The 12,805-nt window shown below is 51.4% G+C and overlaps 1 protein-coding gene across 1 annotated transcript; it reads left to right on the forward strand.

Annotated features, from left to right (window-relative positions):
* Positions 1-370: 370 nt before the first annotated feature.
* On the forward strand, positions 371-12,633 carry IUM83_04704 (Cytochrome P450; the record flags this gene model as incomplete). The annotated part of the gene is made up of 6 exons (XM_067928801.1): positions 371-514; positions 585-771; positions 834-1,048; positions 10,276-10,509; positions 11,855-12,332; positions 12,404-12,633. 6 exons carry the CDS (start codon positions 371-373, stop codon positions 12,631-12,633), a joined length of 1,488 nt encoding a protein of 495 aa, XP_067796062.1.
* Positions 12,634-12,805: the final 172 nt, after the last annotated feature.

Consider the following 12,805-nt stretch of genomic DNA (forward strand, 5'->3'; position numbering starts at 1 on the left):
ATGCACCACGTCTAATCATCTACTCTACTGTATGCAGGCCATCGCCGCGAGCGAAGATGCCGTTGCGAACGACAGCAGCCTCGCCGACGTGGCGGCTGAGTACAAGGTGACGCCACGCACGCTGTTGCGCTGGCGAAAAGCCGCGTCTGCGATCACGGCTGCTCCGCCCTCGCGGAAATTCGTCCGCAGCGCCGCACGACGAGGGCCGCCGATACTGTATCCTGATATGGAGAGGAGGCAAGTTCGTCACATCCTACTGTACGGCTATGAGTTGACTGACCTTTGATCTGTTTATTGTAGGTTGCTAGAATGGGTGCATCAAATGAGAAAAAATAGAGCAAGATGCGTGACGAGCCAGTGTTTGCTAGTCATGGGCGCGCGGTTTGAGCCGCGGCTGTTAGGTGAGCGCACTCACCGCGCTGCCAACGAGTACTTGCGGCGGTTTCGAGACCGCAACTGGCTGTCCATTCTCCGCATCACCCACCGCGGCGTCAAGCAGCGCGAGGAGCTACAGGTACTGTGCCAGCGTGTGCTCGATTTTATTTACAGTACTGATATTTTATATTGATATTTGTATGAACCAGTTGGTGGCCGACGCGTTCGCGTGCGCCATGCGCTACGCGTTTGAGATAAACAGTGTCGTGTCCATCACGGCTGGTGACGATAAGTACAACTATGTATACAATATGGACCAAACGTCGATTTACATAGACATGAACCCGAGCACCACGATCTCTTTTCGGGGCGAACGTCATGTTGACGTTGTCCAGTGTAAGTCTCTAACCATTTCAATGCGCAGTGTACTACTTTAAATTAATTTTTGTATTGATTAGCTATGTCAGCGAACTCGTTCCGAGCCTCCGTGTTTCTGTGTGCGTCGGCTACGGGGCGTAAGCTGCCCCCGTTAGTCGTGTTCAAGGGCGAGCCTGGCTACCACGTCCAAGCCGAGCTCGAGCGTCATCCTGCCCACCGCTCGGACAAGGTAGTGCTTACGGTTCAGGCGAACGCGTATTGCGACCAGCACGTCATGGAGGAGTGGATCCAAGAGGTTCGTGATTTTATTCAGTGTCGGTGCCTACTGTATTACTTACAATTTGTATGATAGGTGTGGAGGCCATCGGTCTGTGGCCCATCAGTGCTTCTGCTCGACAGCTTGAAGGTCCACAAGATGGCTTCAACGCGAGCATCGCTCGCAGCCTGCTGTACGGAACCTGAGTTCATCCCTCCTGGCATCACAGGCCTTTCCCAGCCGATGGATGTCGCGGTAATGCGTGTGTTCAAGCACTTTACTAGGGAAATGTATGTGAGGTACCATGTAGATAACGATTTTTGCACCAATCCCACGCAGCGACGCAGTCTTATCACAGACATCGTGGTTGCTGCGTGGGAATCTGTGCCAGTCGATGTGATTCGACGTGGTTTCGTCAAGGCTGGGCTCATTCCAGTCGGCCCACGCTCGGACACCGGTGCATTTGTCATTAACAAGACGGAATAAAAATTTGCTTTTTCGTGCAAGTTTTAGCATAAAGTTATAGTTGTACCTTTGAAAATCTATAGTATTCGACATTTTACACGTCGGACAAAAAATGTGGGTCGGACAAATATCTTGTGGTCTCCGGTACAGAGATCAAGGAGTTTTGGTCGGATAAAACATTTCAAGGCCACGCCTGTCACGAGAATATCGAAGCTGCTACGAGTCAAATCGAGACAGCTATGAGGACGAGAACTTCATGTTGAACACGACCATTTCTAGCGGATGAACACGGCAGCTGTGATCCGCTCCTGGCTGTGCGCCGCTCAAGATCAAATTGAAGTTGCAGTTCAAGTCACATGTTAGATGATAAGGAATTGAGTAATGTAGTGCAGTAGTGAGAGCTAGAAAGCGAAGCACGACTAAAACTCACTCAGATCTCAATTTACCCGTTCAAGAACAACCAAGTACTGATTGCTACGGCGACGGCATCTTGCCTGAGTGCTTCAGCTACTACTTCCTCTGCTCAAGTGCTACCATATACCAAAGCGTGACGACGCTATTGCGACATAGTAGAATTTGCAGAAACAACGACCATGGAGACGCGCCGCCAAGCTACGGAACGTCAGTTAGCGCTGGCTAATGGACCAGTAGACCCAGCCGACGAACGTATCAACAATGTTGAGGCCACTATGGCTGAGATGGACGAGCGCATTGGCCAGGTGAACCACCGCCTGGACCGGATTCTAGAAGGCATCGACGCCCTGGTACAAACAGTGGCAACGACACAAGAATCGACCCAGCAGAACACTGCTGCGATGGGGCAATTTCAAGCCGCCGTCTCCCAGACAGTTGCGGCAATTACTGAGCTCCAGACTCACGTTGCGGCTGTCGGCCATGTTCAGGAGCTGGCTCAACAAACGGCAGCCGCCGTCGCGAATCTACAGCAACAACAACAGCAGCAGCAGCAGCAACAACCTTCCCCCGCGCAGGTACCTAGCCGACCACGCCGCCAGCAGGAAGATGTCGAGATGGCAACTTCGTCCATGCGACAGCTGCGGAAGATGGAGACGAAACCCCCTATCTTTGAGGGTGACATTGATGGAGTGAAGCTTAACAGCTTCATCTTCCAATTTGAGTCGTACTTTGTCTTTAAAGGCTACGACCTCACTGTTGATGACGCGGTCGTCGGCCTTGAGCTCGGTCAGTGCGTGCGGAAGAATGCAGCCACCTGGTATGAGACTTACATGACCAACCCGATGACTGCGAATACCTGGAGTGCCATGAAGGGTTCCATGGAGAAGAATTTCAAGGAATCGAATTTTCAACAGAAGTTGAGGAACGAATTGCTGAATTTCAAACAACGTGGTTCCTACCAGGGCTATGTATCCAAGTTCCAAGAAAACCTCCGTTTGGTGCCACTCGATCCTGTTTTTGCGATGGAGATTTTCTTAAAAGGCCTAAGTAGCAGTAATTTGAGGAAACAAATTCTGCGCAAGAAACCTGCGACACTTGAGGAGGATCTCGGAAGGTTTCAGTGAGGTTGAGCTGGAGCGACTCGAGGAGAGCAAGCCAAGCCAGAATAGTGCCAAAAACATATCGGGTGGACACTCCAAGGGCAAGTTTTCTCCTAGAAGTGCTACGCTTCCATCAAAGTCGAACAGCAACACGAGTCGCGCTGGTGGGAAGAAGAAGTGTCATCATTGTGAGAAAGGTCATCACAATCCGGATGAGTGCTGGACCAAGTATCCAGAGAAGCGTCCTGGATCTCAGTCGAGTGCTCGAAAGTCTACACAGGATAAAACTGACTACCGAGCTAATTACTACGCACTCGTCGACAAGCTCGTTGTGGATGATGCCGATGAGGCTCGTGAGCATTTAAACGAGTAAAACCGCTTGATGACGGGCGATCGAGCGGGTTTAGTCCCAAGCCCATTATACGGGACAAGTGTGGGTTGGTGGAGAGGAAGTCAGCACAGGAGGTGGAGACTACAGTGGTGAGGTCGGGTGATGATAATGAAGCCGTATTCATTCACGTCGGTGAGAGTTCGAAACACCCATTTGTGAACTTGGAGTGCGAGGTTCGGCTAAACGAGCACGTAGTAGCTGCTACTGGCTTTGTCGACAGCGGGGCATCAATTAATGCAGTTACTCCTGAATTTATTAAGCAGTTGGGCTTGATGGATAGTGTTGTGGAGCATGATGTGTTACTATCACTGACCATGGCCAATGCAGAAAGTGTTGTGATTCCAAAGAAAACTGCGCAGCTTACACTCTGTTTGGGGGGAATGGAGGCATACACAGCCGAATTTATTTTACTTCCAGTACCAGAGGACAAGCAGATATTGCTTGGCATGCCATGGCTTCGCCAAGTAAACCCTCGTATCGATTGGAGAACTGGCAGCATTCGGCCTTCGATGGAGACGCTGCATGCTCGGCTGGAAGCGCTCATTCAGAAGCACGAGCGCGTTCGGATGAAAGATTACGTAACGTTAGCTGAGCAGCAGTCGTTTTACTCGATGGAAACGGGGGAGACTAAAGTCATCTCGATGAAACAATTCCGTCGACTGATGAAAAAGCCTCAGGAGGTAGAATTTGTCCTGGTGATTAAGCCAGCCGAGGTACCGCTAATTACTCGAGCAAAAGACGTTGAAGATTTCGGAGATCATCCGGTGTACCCATACTTGTGCAAATACCCAAGCTTGTTCAGGCAGAAACTCCCGGCCGAACTGCCACCTGTGGAGCATGGACTGCATAAGATGAATGTTAAATCGGAAGAACCTGTCTTCCGGCAGCAGTGGAGGCAGTCGCCTGCTCAAGAAGCTGAGATTACTCGATGGGTGCGCGAGGTGGAAGCGGTCGGGTACATTCGACGCTCGACCTCTCCTCATGGGGCACCCACCTTTTGCGTTCGCAAACCGGATGGCTGGGGAATTGTGCACGATTTTCGTGCGATGAACCTCAACACTATCCGGCGTACAATGCCAATGCCACGAAAGGACAAGATTCTGGAACACATGCAGGGTGCATACTACTACTCCTGTCTCGACCTGCTAAGTGGATATTACCAGTTTAGGATGCGGGAGTCGGACATCCCATACACCGCGTTTCAGGCTCCTGATGGCCTCTACGAGTATTTGGTTGTGCCGATGGGCTTGTCTAATGCCCCCGCGACCTTCAACGATGGTATTCGAAGAATCTTGAGTGATCTGGTAGATATATGTCAGAGCTACTTCGACGATATCTATGTATTCACGCGGAGTACTAACCTGCAAGAGCATTTGGACGCACTGGATCGAGTCTTTGCACGACTGGATAAACACAAATTCTTTGTAAACCTCAGTAAGTGTGTGTTCTGTGCGGATTCCATTCCATGTCTGGGTGATATTGTCGGCCACGATGGAGTCAGGATCAGCCCGGACAAAGTGAAGGTCATTCAGAATTGGCCACGACCAGCTACGAGGCATGACTTACAGTCGTTTCTTGGTACGGCCGCGTACGTTCAGCGGTTCTGTCGACGGTTTGCTGACGATGCTGGACCTCTGTTTAACTTGCTGAAGTCTAAGAACAAGCAATTAGAATGGACCCCTGCCCTACTGGAACATTTTGAGCGTTTGAAGGTGAAGGTTGGACAAACACCGGTACTTGCAATTCCTGATTTTGGAAAGGACTTCTTCATGAGAATGGATGCGTCTGACTTTGCAGTTGGGGGCGTCCTTTACCAGAAAGAAGTACAGGATGGTGTCGAGATCGAAAGACCTGTTGCATTTGGAGGCCGGAAGTACAAAGCTGCAGAATTGAACTACTCTATTCGTGAAAAAGAGCTTCTAGCCATTTTATTAGGGCTTCGTAGCTGGAGAGTGTATCTCTTGGATAGACCCTTTGTAGTGGAGACTGATCACAAAAGTCTGGAGACCGTGTTTAAGCAAAAATCGATTTCGCGACGTATCGCCAGGTGGTACGACGAACTTGCGGAGTACCAATTTCAAATTCGGTATATCAAAGGAGTAACAAACAGCGTCGCCGATGGCATTTCGCGAAGGCCTGATTTTATGGACAAAATTGAGCCGGTGACACTAGCTGCAATTTCAACTCGTCGACATGTACGTCAACGAGTTGATTCCTCTTTGTCAGCTACAGTGAAGGAAGCAGTCAGACGATATGGGGAAGATGACACGACCAAAGCTCTACTGCGTCTACTTGACCCGGCCTACTTACTGAAAAAAGAGGAATCGAGTCCGCTAGCTGCTCCACGGCTATTGGAACGATACTCGCTGATCGACGGACGGTTGTACTACCAGGCAGGACATCAGGCTTCACCCCGATTCGTTTTGCCGCGAGTGCGTGAACTGTTGGAGCATGTCTGCGAGGAATTTCACGACAGCCCTGTGTATGGCCACCCGGGCATTGATCGTACGTGCCGTCTGATTGAAGAACACTACTATTGGCCACGGATGCTCCGTGATATTACGAAGTACGTCAAAGGATGTGAAATTTGCGCTCGAACCAAGGCTCGTAATGAGAGACCCCCAGGACTATTGAACAGTCATGACATTCCAACTCAGCGATGGAGCCACATTGCCATGGACTTTATTACTGGACTACCAACGACGCCTCGTGCCCATGATAGTGTGATGGTCGTGGTTGATCATTTGACCAAGAGGGCTCACTTTGTAGCCGGGAAGGGTTCGGACACGGCAAATGATGTTGCAGTGCGATTTCACAAAGATATATTTCGACTACATGGCCTGCCGAATGTGGTAGTTTCCGATCGTGATGCTAAGTTCACTTCAAGCTTCTGGAAAAATCTGTGCGAGCTGTTAGGAGTGAAACAAAAGATGACAACAGCATTCAGACCACAGGGGGATGGGGTAAGTGAGCGATTGAACCAGACATTGGAGAACTACTTAAGAGCCTTTTCGAATGCAGATTCTGATGACTGGGATCACCACCTGTGTCTAGCTGAATTTGCTTACAACGCACGGTTTCAGTCGTCAATAAGTATGTCGCCTTTTGAAGCCGACATTGGATATATTCCTCGGACACCAGCAACACTGCTCCTCCCGCCTAGAGTAGGCAACACTCGTCAGATGAAGCATTCTGAATTCGTAGCAAGACAAGCGGACACCTTGGCGAAAGCACGGCGTAGCATTGCAGAGGCCCAGGACCGCATGGCGGAATGCTACAACAAGAATCGAAAACCGCAGACGTTCAACATCGGCGATGAAGTATTCCTGTCTGGACAACACATAGCCGCACGACACCTCGGAACAACGAAGAAGAAGCTCGGAGCACGATGGATAGGCCCTTTTTATATTACAGAAAATATTGGGCGGGGCTACTACAAACTGAGGCTGCCCCCAAAATTGCGAATGTACCCGGTCTTCCACACGAGTCTACTGAAGCCATACATTGCCAAGCCATATCGCCGACCTAACCAACGACTTTTCAAAGTACGACTGGCAGATGGCACCGAAGGCGAGTTAGTCGAAGCTATCATCGACTACAAACGCAGCAAAGGGAACGAGCTTTACAAGGTCAAGTGGCTGGGGCAAACCAAAACAAGTTGGGAGCCCGCAGTTAACCTAACTTCAATTGCCGGGCTCATTGATCGCTACCACGAACGACAGCGGGGGGGGGCTCGCTAAGGGGAGGGAATGTCACGAGAATATCGAAGCTGCTACGAGTCAAATCGAGACAGCTATGAGGACGAGAACTTCATGTTGAACACGACCATTTCTAGCGGATGAACACGGCAGCTGTGATCCGCTCCTGGCTGTGCGCCGCTCAAGATCAAATTGAAGTTGCAGTTCAAGTCACATGTTAGATGATAAGGAATTGAGTAATGTAGTGCAGTAGTGAGAGCTAGAAAGCGAAGCACGACTAAAACTCACTCAGATCTCAATTTACCCGTTCAAGAACAACCAAGTACTGATTGCTACGGCGACGGCATCTTGCCTGAGTGCTTCAGCTACTACTTCCTCTGCTCAAGTGCTACCATATACCAAAGCGTGACGACGCTATTGCGACAACGCCGATCTCAAAGCGACAATGAGTAGGACCCGCTTTCAAGTAATTCGGGGCTCCTTTCAGCTACACATTCCGTACGGTATCTACGAAGATATTGCGGACACAGCGGATGGCTCAGACACTGAGGAGGCAGCTGCCGCAGCAGCTAAAGCTAGTGCAGCAAGGGAGGCAGTATTGAAGGCGGCCGAGGCGGCTGCAGCAGCGGAGACAGCATCGGCGGCGGCAACGGCAGCGGTGGAAGCAGTGAAAGCAGTGAGAGCAGTGAAAGCAGCAGAGGCAGCAGCGACAGGAGCGGCAGGTGCTGCCAATGCTGCAGCAGCTATGGCGGGTCACGCACCAGGAAACGACAACGATAGAGCAAGAACTGTGGTCGTCGAAACCGAGATGGAGGAGGACTTCTCCCACTGCACAAAAGACACAGAGTCCAGAACGAATGGCTAGGCAAGACCCACTCGGTCACAGCCGACTTCTTCTCGAGCATTTTCAGCGAAAGTTTGCATCTATTGCTCTTCCGTTTGGGATCAGCAGTATCGACGAAATTGGGGTGCGAGCTAAGGCGCGAACGCTGGCGAGGTCCTTTATGCCGTTGAAGCCCGACAAATTTGTCATTCGATTCTACGCCGTGGTGGGATGGCAATCACTGTACGTACACTCGATTTGGGACAATGGATCCGGCAATACGATGCCAACGACAGCGGTTCAAAGATACACTCAGCTTTTTCCAAGTCTACATCATCCTCTACATGTTACCCTCAACCGGCCTGAAGTACCCATCGATCCCAACGCTGCCGCTGCCCTGTGGGTAGCAATGATCTCTCACCAAACCAAGCTACATCAATCCAAGTCAGGTAGACGCCTCGTGGTTAGCGACAATTCTACACTCGTCACGCTCTCGCTAGAGCTGTTTTCGAAATGGCGGATGGAGAAGTGCGCATGCTTGGGACCGTTCCACAAGATTGGGTTGGGAGATTGAATTACGGTGCAGTCGCAGATTCGGTGAAGCGTGTTGCAAAAATGCGTAAAAGTCTTGGGAGTTGATAGCAGCTGTGGACAGTGAATTGGACTCGAAACAAGCGCGCGCCGCTCATGCGAGAAAGCAAAAGAAGCTTCCCAAACACCTTCAGACGGCGTATGCGCCTCCGATCAAGTTCGCGGACCGTGGAGGATTCGTGGCTTTCCACGACAAACAGCCTGTTAACTTTTATACAAACGATTTAGCAAGAACGCCAAGCGCACGTGTCCTAGGTGGGGACAACAGCGAAGCTATTGAATGCTGTAACGGATTGTTCCCAATACGGCGTTGGACTGGAAACGAGGTAATGCATCGGATAACCTTTATGGCCCCTACTCTCGTTGCCGCCTATAACATTGGCATGAACGGCGTTGATCGCGTGGATCAGCTCCGCCCAACCAATTCTACGAGGAGAAAAGAAACGCGTCTCTCGATGAGCATTTTTACATGGCTTCTGGATGTATCCATCATCATGATGAGGCATATCGAGAAAAACGCGAAGGCTCCGAAAACACTACGAGAGTTCAAACGACGGGTTTGTGAGTCTCTTACTACAGGTCAACGCTGAACAACGGCTCAAAGGGAAGAACAGGCGAAGAATCGAGGCCAAGGGGATATTTCTCCTGACCGCACGGTTGAAGCGATTCATATCCTCACACCGAACAGCAAGGAGCAATCGAGCGGAAAGGTGGTCTGCCATTTGTGCAGCCTGCAAGGGCTAAAACCACCAAAATCTCCCCTTGGATGTACCCAATGTCGCGTCGGGTACCATGCTGCCTGTTTTGCCGTAGCGCATTACAAGGAAGCATTTAAGAATCCAACCCCAAGCGTTGCTAAAGCTCTAGAAGCCATACGGAACGCTGAAGATGGCAACGCTCCGTCCACAACGCGTCGCAGTTTGGACAATTCTACGACATCGTTAGATAAACTAACGCTATCAAACTAACTTTTCTCTGTTCACCCTGAAATTTCGTTTCATTTGAGAACATCGTTGCTAAATAGCTGGTCCTTATTTTTCATGTTATGGTAATGTTATAGCTACTGCATCGCCCAGTCAACGCCTCCTTCGCCCTGAACGAGTTGCCACAGCTCCGAGTGTCGTGTCAAATCAAAGGAATTTCCAGAGAAAATGACCCACGGGACCGACAAGGAGCCATCATTTAATATAATTAACTTCGGTGTGCCAGCAACGGAGATGTACGACCGCTTCCAGATTTATTTTGAAAGAGGACGCAGCGACATTAATTTTGCTAGAATTGATAGTATGCTTTCGAGTGACGTCCCGTGGTGGTGGCACGAGCATGAGCAAGAAAAGCACAGATTTCAGCAACGAGGTCAGCTCCAGCGCGCCGGGCATGTTTCAACGTAGACGTTAGACGCGCAATGCAACTACGCCTCGTTGCTGATAAGTGAATCGCGCCGCCACGGTCCGACGATGCGGGCGATCACGATCGTAGTCTCGACGAACACAATGTTCTGCACCACAGATACGCGGACCAGCACTGAAAGCGCAGCCGGTCATGGGATGATCTCGCCAAACCCGATGCCGATGAAGCCCTCGGGATTGTACGCGAGGGCGTCCTTGCCATAGCCTCTCGTAAAGGAAAAATAGGGCGATGCTGAAGTCAGCGTTCGCCGGCACAAACGCGTCGTCTGGGAGCTCAAACTCACGGGCTACCGCTCACCTGTATCCCTCTTAAATCCTATCGGTAACCCGGTGGAGATTCGTCTGTACGAGGGTGTGCTTGTTGCAAGATTTTAGATGATCTATGTACGCGACCAGCGCGCGCAGCAGGAAAGACTCGCCGGAGCCGCATTCCCAAAGACCACGCCGGTGGGGGCGCTGCTGGCGAAACTGGCGAAGCAGCTCGTGGCGGCCGCGCCGGTAGTGGCGTTGCAGGTGAATGTAACGACGAAGTTCGTGTTGGCGGTGGTGACCGCGGGCGTTGGGGTTGGAGCCGCAGCCGCCGATGTTCTCGTCGTCACAGCGTTCCTCGTACGTGCCGTGGATCTCGCCCTCGCGACGCTCGTCGTCGGGGCAGGAGTCAGAACCAAGATCTCAGTTCCCGTGGAAAGCAGCCCGTCCCACTGAAGAAGGCAACCGTTTATCGCAGGACCAAGCACTAATGTGTCTAGCTCGGAACCGATGGGCGAAGCCCAGTTCCTGGTCTGCAAGCGCTTCAAGCAGACCGTGTGGTACTGGAAACTGGGCGACGAGAGGAAGCTCAGAGAATCTTTGCTGGGTCAACGGACCCCTGGTGGACATCATCGCGGACGCCATTAAACGTTGTCGCGACCACGTGGAGGAAATCAAGACCGGTCGACTCGCTGCAATGGATCGTGCTGGACGCCACGGACTATATGAATGAGATCAGCGATCGACTTGATCAGGGTAATCTAAGAACGAGGTGCCACTACGAGGGGGGGGGTCGTTTTATGTCACTATTTGGAATAAGTGTATCCATATCATAGCGGTTTTGAAGTGGTTGCAAATGAAGCTAAGGCCGGTTCTCAACCGAAGCGTTTTTCTCGACGCGTGCGTTACATGCGTGCCCTACCCCGTATGCTCGGTTGAGAATGAAACTGACCAAATTTGATTGGCCCAGTGTTTGATCAATATTATCCAATCATTGTACTGTTACTCTGTGTCATCTGCGTGTGGTTCACGACTCAACAATATCTGAAGCGCTGACCAAGACTCCCCCGTCCGGCAATGGAGCTGGTCCAACCTACCAAGCCCCCTGTAGTATCTCTTGAAAGCTGAATCTCTAAGTAGCGTAGAAGCATGCACTCGCCACGAAATCCGCTCTCGAACTGTTGATTTTTTTTTTCGTGCTGCTTGGTGTCGCTTGATGGCTACCAAACAAACCAGAAGGCCGCACAGCTCATCTTCAGCTTTCCAACGACGCCGTTACCTTGCGGTGGGGCGGACCGACGCCATGTCAGAGGAGGAGTGCTGTGGGGAATGCAATGCAGTGCACTGATTGGCCAAAAGTAGTTAACGCTTCCCAACGCATGAGTTGTGCAGTATCATTTTTGTAACGTCCTGTTAACCAATCAGATCACAAAGTGTCCGAAAACGCATGCGTCCGCCTCGGTTGAGAACCGGCCTAAGGGACATACTGCGCAGCGGCTACTAGCCCCCCCCCCCCATCACAATAATAACCACAATGCCGCTGGCAAGAGAAGTTTTCTCGCGGAGGGAATTTCAAGACTTTTGCAGGGCTGTCGTGCATCATATTACCCACCCGAGTCGGAACGTAACTATTAACTCTAAAGCAATTCAGTACATGTACAAGGTTTTAGATGTTGCTGACGCTGACGCAGGAGCGATACTACAGACCATCCTGGAGAAGAACACCGATATCACTGACGTCAAAGAAGACCACACCCGGATGTTTCAGCACGCTGCACGCGAAGCTGCCAGGTCGGGGACGCCAGTCAACGCCGACGACCACAAGTTGGTAACAGACACAACCGCGACCATCGCAAAGACATCGGAAGACTCCGGCGGCCCCCAGGAAGAACAAGCCGTCATCATCGGGTCCAAGCTGGTCGATGCACTGGGCGCCGTGGCGATGCAGACCGCCAAAGACGAGCAGCATCAGCGGCGCGCGTGGACGGATCTTGCCGAAGCCTTGTACAAGGAGGGTGGCACGCTGCAGACGCCTGCCGACGCTGGAAAGGGCCTTGGCGAGGCTTTGGCACGAGCTACCATGGATGGAACCGAAGCTGCCCAGGCTGCACTTGGCGTCTGTCAAGCGGCCTTGATCTTCGCCGCTTCGGTGATCCGCAGTCGTGGACCGATGATGCTGCCAGGTCCGTGAAGACGACGCTCGACAAAGATCTGACCTGGCAAATAAGATGCATACTGGGGAAAATGAGAGCAGAAGACGGAACTACACTATACCTGGTGGACTGGGAGCCCACGTGGGAGCCGCCTAAGCACTTGAACCCCGAGCTGATTGTCCGCTTCGAGGGGCGTCGATTCGTGTGCAAGTTCGTCGATCTCGAGGCGAAAGAAGTTCCAGCTCGAAAACCTAAGCCATCGTATAACGGCAAACAGGCACGCATAGAGGTGGAACAGAAACAGGCTCGACAGAAGCGTAGGCGTCGGTAAGAAGAAGACGGTTTATTAATCTGCATCATACACCACACAGTACATGTTAGCAACTGCTCGAGATAATCAGTCAACTTCAAAGAGAACCGTACCTTATCAATTTGTAGACGGGATGCCGGTTCATAATGCGCACTACTCATGTAGTAGCTTCAACTCCAGCTCTGACTGAGGC

This window comes from Phytophthora cinnamomi, assembly GCF_018691715.1.
Source record: "Phytophthora cinnamomi strain GKB4 chromosome Unknown Contig17, whole genome shotgun sequence".
In the NCBI taxonomy this organism is placed as follows: Eukaryota; Oomycota; class Peronosporomycetes; order Peronosporales; family Peronosporaceae; genus Phytophthora; species Phytophthora cinnamomi.